Source organism: Peromyscus leucopus, chromosome 19 (assembly GCF_004664715.2).
Source record: "Peromyscus leucopus breed LL Stock chromosome 19, UCI_PerLeu_2.1, whole genome shotgun sequence".
Lineage (NCBI taxonomy): Eukaryota > Metazoa > Chordata > Mammalia > Rodentia > Cricetidae > Peromyscus > Peromyscus leucopus.
This window is the reverse complement of record NC_051079.1, coordinates 13,729,401-13,752,575: the sequence shown is the minus strand read 5'-3', so window position 1 is coordinate 13,752,575 and position 23,175 is coordinate 13,729,401. Positions and strand designations below refer to the sequence as shown.

The 23,175-nt window shown below is 47.8% G+C and overlaps 1 protein-coding gene across 3 annotated transcripts in view; it reads right to left on the bottom strand.

Moving 5' to 3' along the window:
• Mapre2 (microtubule associated protein RP/EB family member 2) overlaps positions 1 to 23,175 on the bottom strand; it is a 148,951-nt gene that overhangs the window by 11,665 nt on the left and 114,111 nt on the right. For all 3 annotated transcript variants that reach the window (XM_028887707.2, XM_028887708.2, XM_028887706.2), the window contains one exon: positions 4,682 to 4,821. In XM_028887707.2, the coding sequence (XP_028743540.1) occupies positions 4,682 to 4,821 (140 nt within the window). The remainder of the gene's footprint in view (positions 1 to 4,681; positions 4,822 to 23,175) is intronic.

Here is a 23,175-nt window from a genome sequence, read left to right as displayed (position 1 = left end):
TAGGTCATGACCACCCCCCCCCCTGCACTGGGTTGTGTAACTGAATGTAAGGGGGGATTACAAAAAATATTTGGCAACAGTAGACATTTGTGGTGTTCAACAATTAAAGATTAATTAGAAATCAAATGCGCACTGGGCTTGAGGTGTTTCTGGCAGAGCTTTCCTGTGCTGCATCCTGTGACTCCACTGCAGCCTTGGTTCAGAACACCTGACACTTTACATCATGCATGCTGTCATGCCACACACTGCCGACACGGGCTGCCTGAGGCGCCTCAACTCAGTCGGGAGCTTTTCAGTCTTGAATTGTAGTGTTTTCGCTGCCCACATTGTTCTTAGAGAAACTGACTGTCTAATTACAGAAAACAAACACTAACACTTTCCACTATCTCTCCTTAGCAAGCAAGGAGCAAATTAGTTTGCTTGTATGGTACTGTTAGACAAAGACACACCACTTCATTAGTATGCAAATTTGTTTTTTGTTTTGTTTTGTTTTTGAGACAGTCCTATCTGGCCTGGAACCACTGAGATTAACCTATCTGCCTTCTGAGTCCTGAGTCCTGAGATTAAAGGTATGTGCCACCATGACGGCTCCAAAAAACTATTTTAAAATAAAATTTCTTTATGATTTATGGCCAGTTCATTTGTTTTGTTTTCCCCTTTTTGTAGTGATATTTATAATCTAAGAAATAAAACTTGCCTGAAGATCAGAGAATAGAGCCAGCCACAGAATTAAACATAGAAGTCAGGTAGTGGTGGCATATACCTTTAATCCTAGCATTCAGGAGGCAGAGATCTGTCTGGATCTCTGTGAGTCCAAAGCCACCCTGGACTACATGAGATTAATCCAGTTTAAAAGAGACTCAGCCAGGCAGTGGTGGCACACACCTTTAATCCCAGCACTAGAAGGTTGAGACAGGAAGTGATATGGCTGGGCGGAGAAAGGAGTGTAAGGCGGGAGGAGATAGGAATTAGGCCCTTTCGGCTGAGGACTCAGGGGCATTCAGTCTGAGGATTCGTGGAGACAGGATCTTCCCCTTTCGGCTGGGGAGTTGGTGAGGTGAGAAGTGGCTGTGGCTTGTTTTCTCTGATTTTTCAGCATTTACCCTAATATCTGGCTCTGGGTTTTTATTATAAGACCATTTAGGATTCGTGCAACACCTTTTATAGTCCTATAAACCTGGGGTCACATGAAACTTCTGGAGTGAGAGGAGGATGTGGGTGCAGAAGGCTGAAGAAACCCGGGCACAGCAAACACTGGGGAATAAAAAGTCTTATGGTTTCTTTAGGTGAAGTTTGCTTTTCAGTATATTAAAAAAAAGTCCTATACATTATTTTTAGTAATTACTTTTTAGGTATAAAATCTCTCCTTTTTTAAAAACATTACTGACATTCAAACCCATACTGGTCCACGTAGCCATTCCTTTACCCCACATCTGACAAACAGATCTATGCTGGGATGGAGCCCTTAGTGCTGATCTCACGGATGCCCTCATGTAAGCACTCGTAAGGGTGCGTGGGCTCAGTTAGTTAACCCTGCATGTTCATTCCTGAGAAGGCTACACATTTGCAAAAACACAAGGCCACCAGCTTGTACTTCAGATAGAGAAAAACTTCCCTGATCCTGGATCCCAAATCTGAACTCAACCACAGACTCCCTCCCAGCAGGCAGAAGGATCACAACCTGCGGCTCCCCCAAACCAAGCAGGGGCAATACTTTAGCTCCTACCTACAGATGCAACTCAAGGGAGGGGTTGTGACCCACAGTTCGGAGGTCAGAGGTCACGGTGGCGTGGATGGCATTGCAGAGGGCATGGACTGTGGCACCAGGAGCCAGCAGCAGCTGCTTGTTACATGGTGCTGGCCAGGAAGCAGCGACCCAGATGAGAAGCGGGATTGAGCTATACACTTCAAGGCCTACCACATTCAGCACCCCACTTCTTCCAGCTAGACCTCGACTTCTAGTTCCCACAACCTCCCCTAACAGCACTGTGGGCCGGGCTGGGAACCGAGTGTTAAAACACAGGATGGGAGGTGGGGGTGGTATTCAAACCACAGCAGACACAGTTAACCTACACAATCCAGGTTGTGTGCCTATGGATAGTGGTCTAGTCTGCACAGCACACTGAGGCTTTTGTGGAAATACTCTGTCTGAGCTGGGCCAGGCTGGCGTTCCTGACATGTTAGAGAAGGGGAATGGACCTCTCAACACCCGGCCCCCTAAAAACTGACAGCATCTGGGCATGGTGGTATACACCTGTAATTCTGATACTCAAGAGACTGAGGCAGGAGAGTCGCTGTAAGCTCAAAACCAGTTTGGGCTACAAAAAAAAAAAAAAAAAAAAAAAAAAAAAAGAATCCTGGCAGTCGGCAGTAGATACTTTAAATGACCCAAGATCAGCCGGCAAATACCATTCCATTCCAATGGTGCCGCTAAGAGACCAATGGCCAGCCTCATTCCTCACAGGTCACTGCAGACGCCTAAGTGATGGAGGTTGAGAAAGTCAGGCCCCACGGGGAAGTTGGCCTTCCTAACTTCCCAGCAGTGTCCACAGCCTATGGGTCCTCCCAGAGGCTCTGTGACAGCAGTGACTCCAATCCACTTCCTGCTGGCTAACCCGCCGTCCAGAAAGTCTCTAACCATTTCACTAGGCCGTTTCCTCCCTTCACTTCTGATTCATTGCGATCACTGGGACTGTGTGGCGCAGTGTATCATGGGAGACGGCCGGAATAAAAGATCGGGGCCAAGTAAATGAAAATCCTCTAAGTTTATGGCGGCTGCCACTTTCTCTATTACCACCATAATTCACGCTTCTGCCTCTGCATTTCCTCGTGGCTTCTCCTTGCCCCTGTGTTCTCAATTCCAACACAGGGACACTTGTGTGGCCACTCATTAGCCTCGGGGTCTTCCTCCTGGACTCAGGTCACCAGGGAACTGAACTTGGATGAGAACTTGGTAAACATCTGTGCGGATTAGGCCGTGCCTCAACTGTCTTCTGAAGGACAGAGTGGAGGCAGGTATGTCCCTCTCAGCGTCAAGGTGTTGGGGACAAGGTGGGGAGCAAGGCCTCTCTCAGAGAAGCACTTTAGCGAGGACAGCAGGTAGACTATTCCCTCCCCCGCCCGTCTGCCCTCTCTTGAGTGGCATTAAGGATCACCAAGCCATTGTGGAACCAGACCCTCTGCATGTGATCTGAGGACTGAAGGAAACCCAGAACCAGCCTCCTGAGAGGAGGCAGCCGACTAGCGGAGGCCATGAAAGACTGGGATAGCTGAGGAACTGGAGCTTCCCACGTGGCCAGAATTTGGGCCGCTGGGTTGGAAACTATGTTGGGGTGGAAGGAAAAGGTGGGTGTGGTGGAGGTGGGTGGGTATTGGGGGGGAGGGGGGTAGACAGGATACCTGAGTTGCTAATGATAAAGAAGAAAGTTTGAGCTGCTCTGAGGAAGGAGCATAAATCTCAAGTATGATGATTTCACCAGATCCACTCAGGCTGATGTGAACCCTTAAGCTGGTGGCTCGAGGTTCATGGTTGCTGCTTTTTTTTTTTTTTTAAATCTGAGCAGAAGTCATTACTGAAAACCTTCTCGCCTCCAACAGAAGACCAGCAGGTAACTAGAACATTCCATGGTTACCCAATCAGAATCCTGAGAGGGCTTTAGATTTACCTGAAGTGCTAATGGGACCAACTCCAAGATTCCTGACTGAAAAGGCACAAGTATTTAAGAGAAAACCCTGTTTTCAGATTCGTGCCTTATCAGCAGAACATTAACGACCGGGTCAGGCTCAGCGAGCAGCCGGGCACTGCCTAAGACTCTGCAGTCACAGGCTCCTTCACAGTGGCAGGACCCGGGTGCGGGAAGCAGGTGGCTTCCACAGTGGGCACCATGCTGTTCGGTGTTTTATTAATGTGCATTACTGCAGGCAAAGTTAGAGTGAGAAAACACACCTATGCTTTTCATCAAACCCAGGGCCTCCTGCATGCCAGACTGGTGTTCTCCCACAGAGCCACACCCCACCCCGTACTTAAGCTTTCCTGTTGGAAATGTCAAGTTGATGTAGCAAGGTTTACCATAATTGTGAGAGGGCTGATAAGTCAGGGGAAATTTTCTATTTATAACACAGCTGTTGCCTTTCAGGGCTCCCATGTAACCTCACTTCTGCCCCTGCGGAGGGGGGGGCTGTTTTTTGGTTCGTTAGTTTAGTTTTAGTACTGAGTTCTGATGTGCAGCTGCGGTCAACTGGATGTGAGTTGAGGGGACAGCGTCATCCATCCTGCTTTCATTACGGCCCCCAGAATTAAGTAAGCACAGTGTCTGTCACGCAAAACAGGCCCAACCACTAGCTGCTGAGAAAGAAGGGATGGAGAGGGAGCCAGCTGAACCCCAATACAGCCCTAACACTTTTTCGGCTGGCCAGACAACGCCTGGGGTTCAGGGTGGGCACCGAGGAATGGGGAGCTGGGAGGGTGGCCGGCATCCTGGGTCATCTGCCACATCCTCACGCTTCTCATCAAGCTCCGTGACTGACACTGCTGAGTTCCCCTTCCTGAGCAGGTCCTCCTAGTCTCCGGCTGGCTCCTGTCTCGCCTTCTCTCCCTTCCCCCAGGCCTGTGGGTGTGACCTCCTCACCCCTCACACACATCACCGTTCCCAGAGACATGGGTGGAGACAACAGGCGTTACCTGCTCGTTGAGCTGTATGACCTGCGTTTCTAAGTCTTTGTCAGATCTGGATGCGGAGCCGCTGGACGAAGCCCTTTTGGCAGATGAGGGACGGGAAGGTGTGGATCCCGGCTTAGCTGCTGGGCTTGATTTAGCCGCACCTAGAGGCAAGCAGAATATACTGTGGGTACAGCCGACATTAAAAAAGATTGCCAGGTAGGTAGCAAATGCATAATAGAAAATGAGCTTCCTAAAAGCGACAATCCATGTGCTAATCCCTCCTTGACAGTCAGAACAAACAGAGGCACACCACCAAGCCACACAAAACAACCACCAAACCTCTCCAGAACAGCGGCTCCTCACGTGGAGGAGGTTAACCCCTTCCCCTCCGGGCCTAACATCACAGCTCCAGGGAACCTGAGTAAGAGGAAAGGCTGGGGGCTGGGGAGAAGGCTCGGTGAGTCAGTGCTTACCGTACAGGCCTGAGGAGTTCAGATCCTTAGAGCCCGTGAAGCCAGACATGCTAGGCCAGGGCTCCTGCTGGGCCATGGGAGACAAGCATCAAGAGCACTGTCTCAAACAAGGGGGAAGGCGAGGACCGATGCCAAGCTGTACTCTGTCCTCCACCACAGGCATGCATGTACGCGCACACGTGAACGTGTGTACACACATCACATGCACATGAATGATTGAAAAGAAATGATAGGAAATGTGCTTCAATCATCACGCGTCATCACGGCACGTGCGTTTCTCAGAGCAAAGGCCCCATGACAGGTTCATAGTTCAGAAGAAACACTGGCACAAGGTAAGTGCTTCCTCTCTCAGTTCACTCTGCAGCTACAGACAGGAGGAACAGGAGGGGAGATAGCTCCACGGCAGTGAGCATCCTGATGTCCCGTCTCGGTTTCTAAACGGCCCTCTTCAACAGAAGCGCCTCTGGAGAGGCTGCCGATGCCAGGGGCGGCGCGGAACTGGGCCGGTAAGCTCACCACAGCTTGTGGCAAGAGGCAGAGACGCACTCAAGGCAAGGGGCACGAGGACCAGCCTGGAGGGGGGGGCAGTCTGCCAGCACTAAGAAGAATGGCCGTGACTTGGGAAACGCCTTGGGTGCATATCAGTCCATGATGAGGGGAGGGTGTATCAACTGAGCATCAGGGAATGCTGAGGAAACGCTAGAGGAAGCACAGATAGGCAGTGCCCCTAATGAAGAGCAGACTCCTTAGTGGGTACGGAGGCATCAGACGGGAGAGATGACATGTAAAGGGAGAAGCCTTCATAGTGGGGAGTTCGGGGATCAGCACCGTCACCGCAGGATTACCGAGTTTCTAATCATGGCACACTGTTATTTCAGGTAAGCCCTCACCCAGCTGGCACTCAACCCACCGTGGATTTACTGTCTGGAACACAGCACAGACACGAGAATGGCTTCTGGAGCCAAAACAGAAGCGACTAGGTATATCCAGACAAGTTCGTCCGCTTCTGAGTAAGAGCTGAGCCGCTCCTGGGACCCACCCCTTCGCTATTGTTTGGAACACAATCCCAGACAGGCAGGAGTTCCGGTGTCCCTGTCTGCACGCGTCTCCCGTGTGTTCCCTCCACCCAATTAAAATTTCCGCCACAACCTTCCATCCTTCTGGAAGGTTCTTAGAGGGCAAGGAACAGTCTTATTCACGCCAGCAACCCCAGTGCCTTGTAAAATTTTAGGCTAAATAGGTTTGGTAAAGGAACAACTTTAGATAGATAGATAAACAGACAATTAAAACTTGGCGATGTGCTTTCCAACTTCAGTTTTCCTGACAGAGGCAAGGGATTATAAAGACAGGCATGTAACAGCAGCTGCAGGTTTCAACCAACACCCTAATTACCATGTAGTCATCAGGAAAGGCTGTAAAATTTATATGGTGTGTCTTCAGGTGCCTGGAGACACTGGTTACAGATGGGACGCACCTCTGAGAAGTCTTGCCTTTAAATGACATGCCCCTTTGTTACGACAGGGGAAAAAGAACCTTCTTTAAAAGCACAGGAGAAGGGGGAAGAGACTTGAAATGGTTAGACTGTGAATGACTTAAACCGGTCCGTGTTGGGAAACTCAGTGGCCCCGAAACCTCACTATGCACAGCGCGAACTGGGGGATGCCAGGGAGCTGTGGTTTGCTCGGAATGGGCAAACTGCTGTAAGGACCTTCCTCTCGGTTGAAGAACACACAGAACTCTCCTGGAACCTGACTTCTCAGTTCTACTGCACAGCTTCTTTGGCTGTAAACAGACTATGAAGGAGCAGGCAGGGAACACAAGGACCTTCTTCAGACAGCCACCAGCCTAGTAGCAGGGGAGGCCACCTTTGCAACCATCGAGCCCTTTCTGATTCTTTTTTTTTTAAAAAAAAAAAAAAAAAAACAAGACTGACATTTTAATTGATAGGAAGTCTAGTGGAAAGAACACAAGAAGCAGAGCTTCTTATCTCAAAACCCGCACTGTGTCCACCAGGGCTGGAACAGGGGCTGCTGAAGTGATCAAGACACAGTCTCTCTCGGACTGACAGTCACCTAAGACTGCCCAGACATGGTACCCTCTTGCCCTTCCTGGGAACAGGCCAGTGTCTGGGATGCCGTGCCTGCCAAGAGTGTATGAGGGGCCATATTTCCTCTGTATGCAGCATTCTCCTCTCCTCTTTGGCCAATCCTGTTTCCTTTTGGTAACTAGGACTTCTAGCCTTCAGGTCTCAGCTTGTGCTATTGCATCCCCTGGGGGCTGCCGCGCCCTGAACATTTCCCCAGAGGCTGTACCAACTACATGGGTGATGACACGGGATGCTTCCTCTTGCACTGGACGTAACTTCAGGATGCTGGAGTTGTATTTATTTTGTTTGCCACTGATAAGTGTGGCAAGTACAGCCTCTGACCTGGAGGCATTCTGTGCACCCTCAGAAGTAGCTAAGCACCCAGCAGAGGCAGTGATTCAGTGATGACACCCAGGGAAGTCTGAGGCGCTGGTGCCAATGTCAAAGTCACTGGCTGCAAGAGCCAACACGAAAGAAACCATCTGGGTGTCGGCCTCCCAGCTGGGCCCTTCCTGTGTTCCCTTTCCAGCTCTCCTTTGTAGATTATGATGTGGGGCTCCTTCCATGTGGATGCTGGCCAATCCACCGAGGGAGGGAGTGCACTCAGCTGACGTCTGAATGGGTTAAGAGCCAGGTGGTTGGTGCTGGGCTGGGCACATCTCTGCCACTGGCCTCTCCTCACAGAAAGAGGACCACAGAAAGGCCTTCCTAAGAGAGTGCATACACACTCCCCATGCCAGGCAGTTCTTCCTAAGTAGGCCATCAAAAGATGTGGCTGGCAACAGTAACTAAGCTCAGGCCACCAGGCAGTCATGGCCTCACATTCTGATATCAGTTCAAAAGGAAAGGGACACAGGAGAGGCAGAAGGTTGCTAGAGCTTGTCAACACAGAGCTACGGCTCATTATGGCTGCAGGATATTATCCAATGCAATTTCAAACCAATTGAACTGTTAGTACAGAGGAGAGGGGGCATGGAAAGCCAGTCTGCAGGGGCGAGGAGGCCGGGGTGACATGCTTTACATGGGTCATGAGAGAGAGGCCAGAGCTGGTGGCAGTGTAGCTGCAGCCACTCAGCCTCTCAGCAAAACTGTCTTTTCCTCGTGGAAACGGATCTTTGCTGTGGACGGAGCTCAGCAGACCTCTCTGAGGGTCTGATTCTCCAGGCCCATGGTCTCAGCCTTAAAACAACATTGGTTTCTTGGGTCCTGTAAAGGTCAGTTGGGACCCAGGAACCAGGTCCTTCATGATGGCCGACATGAGCATCCCTCAGGGATCCCTGACATGAGAAAGAGGAAAGCATGAGAATCAGACACGCGCGCGCACGCACGCGCGCGCACACACACACACACACACACACACACACACACACACACACAGTAGTAACGGATCAAAAGTACTTCGAATTTAATGTTTCCAATGTGGGAGGTTTTGCAGTTCTGATTAGGTTGTTTGGAGAGAGGCAGAGAGAGAGAAATCCAAGACAAGTGAGGATGTAGCATGGAAGGAATAAACAGGGAGAAAGTAAAGAATGAGGACATCTTAGCATCTTCCCACACACGTCAGAGCATCACACTGAAAGGTCCACCTCAGAAGGACGCGGAGTGAGCGCATTAAAGCCGTGGTTGACAGGGACAGACTGACCCTCACATAAACCACACACCCAGAGAGACGCGACAGGTAAAGGAAGTGCACCTGCAACCTTTGGCTTCCACATTCACCGACATCATTCTTTCTGTTCAGAGGACGTACAGTGGGTAGTCTCTCCAAGCCCTGCAATCCCTAGTCAGCTCAAAATAGTTTCTGTTTATTAGACATGTTTTTTTCTTTCTTTCTTTTTCTTCTTGCTTCAAACAACTACACTCTAAAGTGTATCTAGCTTCTGGGGCCAGGTATTTTTTTTTTTTTTTCTCATTTACTGGGACCAAACATCCTAAGGATGTTATCAAGACAATGTAGCTATCAATATCTCTAAAGTTAGTGTTGGCATAATATCTTTATATAAACTATTTATTTTCCCATCTTCTCAGGTGACCCAGGTCATGTCTGCTGTCCAATCCTGGCTTTAGAGATGAAGGCCCTCAATGCAGCCTTCTTAGCAGCCCAAGCGCTCACCTCCACCTGTGACTCGGTTTCTGTGTCTTCCCAGATCTCATGCTTCAAGGATGTACACGTGGAAAACATTGGCATCATGGCCTTTAAAGGCAATGCACTCACTTTGGCTACAATTCCGACTGAGACTTTTTTCTTACAGCTATCAAACACTTCCATTTCTTTCAAGCTGCATGTGATGATGTCCTGAGACCCTAATTAGCAGTAGCCCTCTTTTATACACAATTGTTCTGCCCTAGAGCTTGTCTCCTCCCCCTTAATTTTCCCTTTCAAAATAAAAAGAGGTTTCAGAAGTAGAGGAAAAGGGACATAAACTCTGCCCAAGTCCCTGTAATTCTCAGAAATTTCCCCACTGGAGATGGACATGATTCACAATGCCTGTCTTTGAGCGGTCCCATCTTAATTAATGCTTTTAGGGTTTGGGGCATAAATATGATTCTAAGATATTTTAACCATAGTTGTAAAAAGGAGTGAGTGGTCTGATTCAGTGTTTCGGTGAAGTCAGAGCATCACTGGGTCTAATGTCTATAATTAGCAGCTTGCTTGATGTGTATGGAAAATGCTGCATTTTGGAGAGAGGAGGCTGAATAGGTTCAGAGGGGAGAAGCAAATGAAAGCCGTGTAGTCACCTCTGCCCTTCCCAGGCACGACTCTGTGAGACTCTAGAAACTTCTCATAGTTCACTGTACTCCTTCCGCCAAAATCATAAACAGAGGGGAGCTAACTACACAACATCAGTACTCTTGATGAGGACCATGTCCACGTTAACACCCCCACCCCACCTCCCCACCCCCACCCCACACACAAAGCTACGTCTTCCTCACTTGGAGAGACTGGTTCTCTCCTGTTCCACTCCCACAACCCTCATTCATTAATACCACACAGGACAGGGGAAACACGGTGGGCAGACAACACACCACTAATGCATTGATCAGTCATTCCTGGATGAATCTGACATCACTTCCTTATCCCCTTTTAATTGTGAGATGAACTTGTTCTAAAATTAAACAAAAGGCCACAGCTGGCGAAAGCAGCTGGGCTGGACTGATGGGGAGCCCCATGGGGGCAAGAAGGCCTTCCTCTGTGATTGACTTGACACTAGAGCCATCAACTGCAAGGAGACGGACCACTGCTGGACAAGGAGACGGACCACTGCTGGACAAGGAGACGGACCACTGCTGGACAAGGAGACGGGCCACTGCTGGACAAGGAGATGGGCCACTGCTGGACAAGGAGATGGACCACTGCTGGACAAGGAGATGGACCACTGCTGGACAAGGAGACAGACCACTGTTGTATGATACTCATTTCTACAAATTCAAGCACTGAAGACTTTGTCTTTTCCTTCAAAAAATGGTGCCATCCCTTCACTTTGTAGACTGCCATTAATTTTACTCTGAGAGGGGAAAATCTCAGCACCTCAGTGGTGGCCAGGGTTCAGTCCCAAGGGAACTTTAACGGGTTCCGGGGCCCCTGGCTCACAAGCCCCATTGACAGGCTGGCTCTTTATTTTGCAAGCAGCAATCAGAGCCCTTCTGGCTCTGTCCTCACCAACACAGAGCCAGAGTGGCAAAGCCTGTGGCGAAGCCTGGCTGCTGTTCCTTACAACTCAATACCAGCCTGTAACAGGGGCAGCATCTCTTGGAGCAGCTCACGGAGCGTGAACCACACTGACCCCGTGGGAACATAGACCTAGCACGGCACTGGGCACCCCTCAGTCATATTGGGGTGACAGCAGGATGTAGCACTTACTAGCAGAGCCCTGTGGCCCCAAGGGTTCAAGGAACCCTGGACCTGCTGCTTGCTAACTGGGTGACTCACTGCCACCTTACCTGTTTTAAGTTCAAGACAGGAAGAGCAGTGACTTTCCAGAGTTGGGAGGAGGACCCGAGAAAAACACAGACCGCTTGGGGATGGAGAGAGCTGACTCAGAGGTTAGGAGTGCTTGCTGCTCTTGCAGAGGACCAGGCTCCCAGCACTTACATCAAGAGGCTCATGTTCCAGAGGGAGATGATGTCCTCTTTTGGTCCCTGAAGGCACCTGCACGCATGTGGTGTGCTTAAACCCATGCAAACACACATACATCAAACAAACAAACAAATATATCTTTAAAACATGGATTTTTTTGTTTTGTTTTGTCTTTTCAAGATAGGGCTTCTCTGTGTAGCCCTGGCTGTCCTGAAACTCACTTTGTAGACCAGGCTAGCCTAGAAATCATAGAGTCACCTGTCTCTGCCTCTCAGGTGCTGGGATTAAAGGTATGTGCCACTACACCTGGCTTAAAACACGGCAAACTCTGACTCCAAAGGCTAGCACACAATGCTCACTCTGTTAGTACTGCCATTTCTCAGAAAACGAGATCTGACTCGACAAAACATTCAATGCAATGGACTCCTATTCCAGACATGAGCGAAACAGAGCAGCGGTGCTGAGAAGAGGCTCCCTTCCATCCACACCTCCACAACCCCCCAGTGAATCCGCGGCACAGGATGCCCCTCCTCTATGTATTCTCTAACAATACGGAAAACCAGGGGGCTACAGCGCCAGCCTGTCCTTAAACTATCCCCATTCATTCATTCATTCATTCATTCACCCATTCATTCATGTAACCAGTATTTACCGAACCCCTACCATGTAGCTGGCAAGCTAAATAGATACTGGCATCAAATAGTGAAGGGAACACAAAGGATGCCTGTCCGTGTGGAGGTTACGTTCCATCCGGGAGCACGGCAGTGAACAGGGACACAATAGGCTGAGAAGTAACACAGCCAACGAGAACATCACTGTTCAGGGAGAAAGTAGAGCAGGGTGGACGAGGCGGCCAGGGCAGGAGTGAGGAGGGTTGGACTGGGTGGCTAAGTGGTGTCACATAGGCCCTTGGTTCGAACTTGGTCGTCTTCAGTTCCAACTCTTCTCTTAGACCTGCAGGATTTCCACAGGCCACCAGCGCTGAGTCTGCTCAGGACACCTGGTACTCAAGAACTCTGTGCACAAGCAGGGCAGTAAAAGCCATCAGCCGTGTGTGTGTGTGTGTGTGTGTGTGTGTGTGTGTGTGTGTGTGTGCGTGCGCGCGCGCTGGGAAAGGCGGGCAGTCACCCTGCATTAAAAGTTTCACTCCTATGAGGGGATGTGCCTAGTCTTACTGCTTCTTGATAAGCCATGTTCAGTTGGTATCATGGGAGGCCTTTATGGAAGGGAAACGGAGGAGTAGATCTGGGGGAGGGGAGGAGTGGGGAGGGTGGGAGGTGTGGGGGGAGAGGAAACTGCAGTCAGGATGTAATATATGAGAGAAGAATTAAAAAAAAAAGTTTCGCCCCTCACAGGGGCTAATGGCTCTGAGAACTTTCAATTCACAGCACTCAGGACCCCTGCAGAGGACGCAGAAGAAATGGGAGCCACCCTGTGGTCCTCAAGACCTCCACAAGAGGGTGAGATTTAAACCAAGAGGCGATGGAAGCAAGATGTGAGCAGGCGGGGAGGGAACGGGCTGGGTACGGACCTAACGCGTGTGAGTTCTGCCTCACCAGCTCAGGGGCCAGATCAGGATGTTCTGGTAGAGAAGGCACAGGGTAGACAGAGAGACACACTGGAGGGCAGCTGCCCAGTCCTCCTAGGCTTCTGTATGGATCCAGGACCCTGGGCAGAGGGGCATGTCCTCATGCTGGCTTTCCAAGGTCGCCTTTCTGCTCTCAGAACAGACTATGAGGGCAGACCCACAAAGGCCAGTGAGGAGGCCACTGCAGTCGTTTCTCTGGGTCCATGCACCACGGATTTTGTTTTGTTTTGGGCCGTGTTTTTCTACACCATTTACCACAGCCACCAGACGCCCATTTTACACAATCTGTATTTTGTGTAATGTTAATGTTAACAGGAAAAAAGAAAAAAAAAGGAAACCTTCTTAGATGGATAGCACGTGCTATCGATTCCAAAGGGAGAGCCGAAGGGAAGCTAGGCCGAAGCAGAGCTGGGGGTCGGCCGCTCCCAGTCACTGCTCTGGGGACATTCTACAACATGACAAATGGTCCTGCCCTGGCAGAACCAACCAGAGCAGCTCCCTGCAAGGCAGGCATCCTCACGGCTGCCAGGATGCTGCCATGGAAGAGTAAGCAGTGGCTGAGGACCCCTCAGGAACCCCCTCCCCCGGCTGGCCAGTCTGCACAAAGGCAGCCCCTGGGGTGCAGGGAGGGCTGAGCTCACAGAGCATGCCCAAGTGGGGACATTTACATACGGTTACTGCGGCCCTGCTCACGGTCCCTGCTGGCGATGGTGTGCTTTATTTTTAGGCATCATGTGATTCTCCAGTATTTTCCGGGCTCTGCTTGAGTCACTTTGGTTTGAGAGAATTTCTCATAAGAGGAAAAAAAAAAAAAAAAAAAAAAAAAAAAGCAAGAAAGTGCTTCATGTCTTGAAAGGGCTCGGGTTTTCAAAATCATAACTTTTAAATAGCTGTTTCAATGTGGAATGTGTATTTTGCAATAAACTGCTGACTTTCCATGCTTCTCACACCTTGGTAGAAGATGAATCCAGCTTTCAAACATATTACATGCCAAATCCAATCACCATCTTAGTTTAAATTTGTTATTTTTCAATTGCCCTCAGAGAAATAAAAACAGTGGGGATCCTTTTACCCCAATAAATGGTCCCCACATCCCATCCCAACACTAATTGACAGCAGCAGCCCTTGCCTGTTTTCCACAGTACCAGGGAAGGGAGTGGCTGATGGAGCCAGCAGACTGAGCCAGCCCACAGAGAATAAAGACACACAGGCGTTGCCATGACGACACCATCGTGGGCGCCGCTGTACTTCTGGCACGCAGGACTCATTTAAGAAGGAGGCTTACTTATGAAGTAAGCTGGCCGTTTCTGGGGTACCTCCGTCCTTAGTTACTTTAGATATGCTGCCCTTTAGTTTCAGCCCAAGTCCCTTTTGACATAAACCGTCCCTTTTCTGATGGTGGCAAGCCTGTTGGGTTCCAGTAACACAATCTTATCGGGACTTCCCAGAAAAGAGTCAGAGCTCAGGAAGCGAGACCATGGGCAGAGCACACTTCAGCTACCCAGTCGCCTTTATTTATTGCATCTGGCTTCTGCACCAGGGTTTGCCGCTCCTACCAACCAACTTCCAAGCCAATCACCCGTGTGCATTAACGGTTAGTTGCCCACACTTCCTTCTCCCTTCACTTCCCATATCCCACTAATCACTGTACTGTGTTGACTACATCTCCCCGAAGTATCGATAACACACAGTGCAACCATCTTCTCAGGCTGCTGTTTCCTCTTCTCCACAGTTAGCTAGCGTTGAGGTTGTAAGCTACATGTAAGCATGCCCCTTCTATATATGCTCTCGTGTGGCAGAGCAAATACGGCATTAGCCTTCTGACGGCTGCCAACAGGCCACATTTATAAATTGTGAGCTCTGTAAACCTCTGTGACAAACAGTCTTGAACAGGACACCCATTCAATGATCTCCGTCTGCTGGTGCTTACACATTTGTATACTATTCATCCTAGAACATGGTGGGGGGCGTGGCCAAGAGACTACGGCAAAGGTGATGGGAAGGCATGCCCGCCATTCCGTCACTATATTTAGGACTCTTGGTAGCAGACGCACTGGGCAGACTTTCCTCCTGCTCATGGAGAAGTAGCGGCCGCAGAGTAAGCATTTTGTTGGAAAGGCCCACACGGAAGTGGTTCCAGTGACTTCCGACCAAGAGTGGCCTATGGGAAGAAGCCAGAGAGACTCAGCCCTATAGACGCGAGAAACAATTACAAGCGTCTCTTTTGCCCAGGGAGCCTCCGATGAGATCTTAGCCCCCTGGATACTGGTTGCTGCCTGTGGGCTCCACATCAGAGAATCCAGCTGAGCTGTGCTGCACTGTAAGACAACACACATGCTGTCTTCAGCTGCCAACTTTGTCCTTTCCTTTTTTTTTTTTTTTTTTAAAGCAGTAACAAGGGACCTGCTTACCTCTGCAGCCTCATGGCTCAAGACATCCAAACAAAACAACCTGTGCTTCACTGAACCGAACATACTTTCTTGGGACCTCAACATTCTATTCTGTCTGGAATGTTCTTGGCCATGCCTCTCATCTGGCTAACCTTTAAACTCATCCTTAAATCTCAGCTGAGGCTTTCGTTTCCCAGAAAACCTTTGTGGAGGCTGCAAAGCCAGTGGTGGTGGGGGGGGGTGTCCTCCGAACACTCCCTGAGCACGCTCTCCTCGTACGTCCATCGGCAGGTTTCCTCAGAAGTCAGCAACTCCTCCAAAAACATGGGTCTTGCTCGGATCACTGTGTACCCTCAGAATCCCTTACCGTGCCTCAGCAATACCTCGGGACCGCATGAACGAATATGATTCAAGCAGGGCTGTCACAAAAAACCGCAGGGGACCCAAGCCATAGGAACTGTTTGTGTTCTAGTATTTTCTGAGCTGCTGTGCAGGCAATGTGCTGTTTTCCAAGTTGCAGTGGGGTGGCTGCAGGCGATGGAAGCAGCTGGACAGACACTGAAATGTGCCGCGTCTTCCTTGAGCTCAACGAATACTGCAGTGACTCAAGCTGAGCAGACAGATAAGCCTCTCTGTGTCAGCTAGTGGGCAAACAATGACTAAAAGGCAGAACCGGCTTGTCGTTCAGGCTGTTCCTTCCAAAGAGACGATATAAAGTGCTACGCGCTGCTTTTAGGGGCCAGCAAGCCGGGTCAGTGGGTAAAGGCGCTGGCCGCAAGAGCCTGATGACCCTAACTGATGATAAGCCGCGGGAAGAGCCAGGTGCAGCGTGTGCATCCGTTACCCAGCATTCCTGCAGAGAGACGGACAAAGAGAGCTGCCTGGAAGCTCACGGGGCAGCTAGCCTGGAGTAGAGGGGCAGACACAGTAAGACCCTGCCTCAAACAAGATGGAAAGTGAGAGCCCCTAAAAGGTGCACTCTCACCTCTTTATAATGCCGTGGCACACATGTGTACACACAATATATACATGTTACACACACACACACACACACACACACACACACACACACACAGCTTTTTACTTTGCCCATCATACCAAATGACTAAGAAAGACACTTAGAATAAAAACAGGCTCACAGGCACAAGAGTAACTCCAAGAGTGACTGTGACACCATTTTCTTTCGAGAACTGATGAGGTTTACTGTCAAGCCGAAAAGCAAAATCTCACCTTACAGTATATGCCTACAGAGACAAGGGCTAGCCCATGAAGAGGAACACACATTTCAACCTATCCAGGGAGTGTCCCTGTGAGAACAACCCACACTGGTTATAAGGGGACCTGATGCTTTGTTAACAGCCAAGACGGCTGTCGGAGGGGCCACCACCAGCCTCTTGGACAGAACTCTATGCCAGTTTTGTTTATGGGGCTTATTCTTTACTTCACTACTCCTCACACCATTTCTTCAGAGATGTATTTGGATGGAAAAAAAATCTGGAAATCAGAGATAAACATCCAGGAACTTAACATTTCCTGTATTTATCAATGTGGTACAATACCGTGCCTCTTCCCAACTCAGAACGACTGCAGAGATAAAAAGGGATGCTTTAGAGAGCCACTCCAACAGAGTGGAGCCCAGGGGAGGGCACAGAGCCCAAGGCTGTGTCTGTGAATCCCAGAGAGGAGGTCCAGGGAGGAGCAAGGTTCTGGAATCAGGTCACACCTCAGCTCTCATGTCCCTCACTTAGCCTAAGTGATGCTGGCAAGTTACTGCAGCTCTGGTTCCAGTCTCCTAGATGCCACAGCGAGGTTTATATTAACACCCATCTGTTAGGGCTGTTGTGACGCTCCACTGAATGGAAGGCTGAGGGCAGGGGTGCGCACTGCGCACTGCGCACATGTCCATGGAAATGCATGCTCCTTCTATATTTTAAATACTTCCCTAAAGCTCAAGGAAAAGTTCAATTCATGGTAAACTGAGATTTGAAGAGTTACAGGACAACAGCGCAGGGTTTCCAAAAATCTAGTTCTAAAGAAAACGATGTACATAACTTTGGTTCAAGAAAGCCAGATAATTAAAAAAAAAATAAGTAAATTGAACTCATATCATCTATCAACAATGCCATCCTAGCAAGCAAACAAACTCGCATAGAAAAGACAGACACGCGCGAGGCTCCTGTCTGATACTCCTGAGTCCTTACTTCTTTGCTTCTTAGGTCTGATAGTCCAAACTCTCGGATATCCTCAGAGTGTGGGCCGGCGGAGTTTTACTCTGATCTTATGCTGTCGTTTTGTGACCATTGTATAGGCTCCGTGTTGTAAAACCTTGTTACTCATCCCCACACCCTCGTATGTTTAAACTCACCCTCGATACGACAGTCCTAAGAACTGAGGCCGCTCAGAGGTGAAGTCATGAGGGCAGAGACCAAAGGAACGGCAGCAGTATTCACAGAAGGAAGGCTCAAGCGAGTTTGCCTTGAGAAGTTCTGCCTCACCTCGGGATGCAGTGCGCAGTGGGAGGAATCGTCTATGAAGAATGCTTGTGGGAGGCAGGTCCTTATCGGACACCCAACCTCCTGGCACTCTGTTTTTGGACTTGCTGGCCCTCCTGTATGTGAGGAATACATTTCTGTTGTTTGTAAGCCAAGTGTACGCCACCTAACTATAGAAACGAACACAGACCGTAGAAAACTACAGGCTTGATTGGTTTTTAAGAAAAGAATCCCGATGCCTAGTGGCATCGCTTATTCATCTCTGATGTGACATTTGTATAATGGAAAGCACACTGCTGATACCCCTTTCTTAACAGAGAGTAGGAATTTAATTAGCTGAGCTGTTAGAGGGCTTCTTTCCATTTTTCTCCAGGCCTTTCCATAGCTAAGGAACAACCACATGCAGCTTAGCGATGTAACAATGTAACACAATGTAACAGTGTCTTCCTAGGAGCAGGCCAGTGGAGCAGAAAGATGGTGAGGGGCGGGAGGGAGCGGAGGGACACACAAATGCTGCTCTATACACAAGGAGCACTGGTAACAGCTATTTGACAAGACGGTTAGGGCGCTTTCGTTGCTTAGAGAGTCAGGAAAGGTGAGGAACTAAAATTCCAGTAGAATCACGGTCAGGCATCACAATGAAAACAAAACCAAAGATAAGGAGAAAGAGCCTGGGCACAGAGAGTCACGCACTCCTGTTTAGAGGCCACAGCATCTTTAAAGTACTCGAAGGCATGCTTTGTCTAGTGAAAAGACTAGGAACAAATGGACAGTAAAGACCTTTCCAGAAAAAGGAAAGCTAAACAGTATTTTACCACACAGCCTGTCACTATAAGAAGTGTTAAATGTTCTTGAGTTTAAAGACTGTGTGGAACTCAAATGTTCAGAAATGAAAAAAATTGAATATGGTAAAATAAAAAATAAACTTTTTAGTAACAGGGAAAAACAGGAAACTAATAGTAATTTGGTAGCTCTAAATCAAGAAGCCGTTAGTTACACTAAATACAAACGGGTTGGTCACTCTTAAAGACAGAGATTACCAAAATGAGGCAAAAGGCAGGGCCCAATCATACGTGGTTAAAGGCACACTTTCCATATAAAGACACTGATAGGTGGGTATGTACCTTATTAAAAAGAAAGATACAGCATTCAAACCACAAATATAAGAAAGCAGTGGTGGCTATTTTAAGACAAAGAGTAGTTTCAAAAATGTAAGTCCAGTCAATCGGATGGTTTAATCATACACACGTATACCAGGAAAAGAGCCTTCAAAAACAGAAATCAAAGCCAGAAACAATTAAAGGGGAACAGGCAATCTCCCAATCAATGTAGAAAGACTAAAAATCACTTTGCAACAATTATTTGAGACAGACAAGACCCTCCCCTTAAATCACAGATAATCTGAAGCACACTGTCAAACACCTTGGCTTTACGTGTATGCAAAGCACTGTTCAGATGAAGAGTACACATTCTTTTCAAAGGCATGTGACACTTTAACTAAAGAGGACAGCATGACTGTTGTACTTCACTACCTTTCTTAAGAAACAAACCTAACATAAAACACAGTGAAGGAAAGGCAGCTTTTCTTTCGCCCAAGGTGAGAAGTGGTGTCTATCTAGATTTTAGATGCTCAACCAATGCTCACACATTGCCAAGGAAATAAGTGGAGAAATACAGTCACATTTTAAGATTGCACCAACAGCCTGGAGTGTTCAATGTTCAACACAGTTTTCAAAAAATACTGTTAGGATTTGCTAAAATCTACATCTATGGATTTAATGAAGATTATTCAGACACCTCATTGACTCTGCCTAGGTACCTTCTGTTTTGAAATCACTTTTCTAGCATTTCTCCTAACCCGATTTTAAGGCTGAAACACTGGTCTCTAAGGAAGAGAGAAAGCTCAATTCCCATAGCAACTCTAAATCTATCACACTATATTTATATTTGGGAGTCTGATTTAAATATATTAGCGTATGTGAATCTGCAATGTGTCTGAGTTGCTATAGAAACCACAATGTTGAATTTCCTTTTAAGTTTTCTTAAGTCTTCACATATAAAGCCTGCCTCCTCAGACTGCTATTGAATTGCAGGTAGGATCAGGGCAATTGCACTTGGGAACATCATGTTTCAGGATGATTGCACACACTTAACAGACAGCTGTGACTGTGACATGTGCATTTAAACACATGGCTGTGGGTGGTAGGCCAAAATCTATTGACAACACAATTCTTCAAAATGTAGTCAGAGTGGATATTACCTGGCAGCTATTCACCCTTATATGAAACCTGTTTATATTAAAGTTGATTACAGTACAGGTAAGTTGCCCAGTTATACAGATACTGACCAAATTTATACTTCTTTGAGTCCTTAGGAGAAAAGTATTTTTATCTGCATTGAAATGGTAGAGAAATCTAGCATGCTCTCAGAAAAAATGCACCAAATGTGTGGGAAGCATCTGTTTAATACAGGAAATACAGGTGCGCAGCTACATAGAGCATGGATGCTGTAAAAGCAGGATTTTCTTTCCTTGCTAGCATAGACAGTGTCCTCTCAATTACCATTACATGGACATTCCACAACATTTCCCCCACTCTAATCTGCTCCCTTTGTCATACAAGATACATTGAAGCTGCCAGTTAAAGCAGCCTAAGGCATATCTGTGAGGAGACACCCATGCACTGCAAAATTAGTCAAGTATTCCCAAGTGCCGGCCCCCAGCTGTTTCCAACTATACAAGCCATTACTTATTTCCCAGGATCGAGATGCTTAGGAAAGATCACGGTTTCAATATGAGATCAGAATAATGTCTGCATGCTACTGATCCAGCACCAGACAGGCCACCACTCACTTCCTCTAGCACTTCAACTCACCCTGAGTCTGGAACGGGAAAGTCAGACTCGTGGTCCTGGGTGAAGGGCAGCTCCTATCATATGCACTGAGATCACATCACAGAGATTATGGGTCGGTGTTCTGAATGGAGAATTCTAAGAGAACCCTGAGACTCACTACATCACACTCACCCATACACGTGGGACTCGTGTAATAGCTCGATTTGAAACATATCCAGGCTACCACACTCCGGTAAACTTCCCAACTTAAGACTCGGAGCTTTCCTTGCGGTTTGCACTGTGTATCTTGTCCTGGTAGGTCACGTGCTGGGAACATATCCTCGCCTTCTACTATATGTACGCCACGATGAAAAGGGCAGAGACTCTGGAAAAGTCCCTAGAAACCTTGACCAAAGTGTATGGATTCTATAAATAACCCTTCCAGCACTTCCCCTGACTTTCCGGAAACATACATTTGGCTTATTTTCTTGGCTATGTTCCCAATATCTGGATTCAGGACTTCAAGAAAGTCAGAGTCTTCTAGGGGTCTTTCTCCCATGTGGTCTTTAAAAACTATATCCCACATGTAATGTATGTCTTATGATAATTCTTCTCCAGTAAAATTTTACTGCCCCTCAATGTCTAATATTCAGGACACATTTGATCAAAGAGGGACGATGGATTTGCCTCCTGAAAAATACCTTTCCTCCCTAAACAAGACCAACAAAAATAAACACCATCAAGGCATGGGAGCAGTATCAGAAATCACTGCCTTCTGGAACATCAAAAGAAAATCAAATTTATGAACTGTTGACTTTCATATATTTCCCAGGTTCTGTCACCTGAGAGGCTAAGCTCTGGAAAACACAGATTTCTCATTCGGGCTCACAGCATTCTATCAAAACTGCACAAGCTCCTCTGTGGCTTTTGTGAGAGGGCTGGCCAGTGTAGCCTCATTCTGGGTGGAAGAGTAGACGTGTTAGAAGGTTAAAAAAAAAAAAAAAAAAAAAAGATAAAATGCATTATGATTGGGGAAGGAAAGTATTCTGAGGTTTATTATCAGAATTCCAAAAAATGCAGTTGGGTTTCAAAGCCAATCTGTCCACCAGTAACAGCTACAAAAAATGACACTAAGAAGGGAAACAGCAGCATGCCCTGGGTTCTCACCCGAGTCCTGTCACTTCACATGCTTCCCAATTCCCAGGCCTGCGGGCACGCCCATCAACATCAGCCCTACTTCAACTCTTAGACTGATGATGGCCACTGACAAAAGCAGGTGACCAGTGTGAAATGCATGAAATTTGCCTCCCAATCTCCTTGTGGCTAATCTTCATCCAACCTCTCCCTTTGCTTCTGCTCCAGACAAACACATCTTCCCCTTCCCATTAACCCCCTAAGCTCCTGACCTCATCTTCTCCTTCATGTTCAGGGTCATGACCCTCTCTAATCTTACCTCTTTCTCTCACCCTTGGCTCATCAGAGATTCTTCTCTGACCTTACAAATCTGATAATGTTGCTGTGGGATGTCTTTCTGTATGCTGTGAGTACGTGTTGCTCTGATTGGTTGATAAATAAAGCCACATTGGTCTATGGCAAGGCAGTTAGAGGCAGGCGGGAAATCCAAGCAGAGACACAGAGAGAAGAAAGGAGAGGAGGGAGACACCAGCCACTGCTGAAGGAGCAGCAAGATGCCAGCAGAGAGGTAATGCCACGGCCACGTGGCAACTTACAGATTATAGAAATGGGTTAAGTTATAAGAGCTGGCTAGCAAGAAGCCTGCCATACGCCATGAAATTGGTAATTAATATTAAGTTATTCAACGATTATTTTATAAGCTGATGAGGGACCATGGGGCCGGCAGGACCAGAGGAACTCAGGACTGGGGGATGGGTGGGACCTGAGAAAACTGAGGGCTACATAATTTTGAATTGTCTTCAAAGTAAACACCGAAGAGTGCCATTCTCCTATCCCTCCTCAAGCTTCTCTCTCCCTAACAACAACCACAAGCTTATTATTTTCCTCACCTGTATCTTTGAAAAAGTTGTTAAGGGTTGGATCTTCCTCACTTCCACACCCTACCTGGCCTTGTTCAATTCCTGTAATCCAGACTCCAGGGCTCAGCGTCTCAGGGGACCACTTCTCCAAAGGATTATTAATCATGCCCTAGGAGTCAGCTTTCCACATACTATTTTCAAGTTTCACTGTACATTATATTTCCACAATTAATATTCATGACCCTCTTTCTAGAAACTTCCTACTGTTTGTTCTGTGAGACACAGATGAGGGAATTCTTAGAAAATGAGGACAAGGCAACATACTGCAGTTCTGTTTGGAAGAGAAGTGTTGGAGCTGAGGCCAAAAAAATTAAGGTCACAGCATGATTGTGGAAGAAACAAAAATATTCTAGGTCTATGCAGTTTCACACACTACTAATGATTTGAGTTCTCTTGACTTTCTTGTCTGTGGTCATCCTTTTAAAAAGGCTCCTTCCCTTCACGTGTGCCTAACTCCCAAAGATCTGTGCTCAGTGCTCTCATCTGCACGGCTCATTCATTCCAAACCTGGACTTGGACAGTC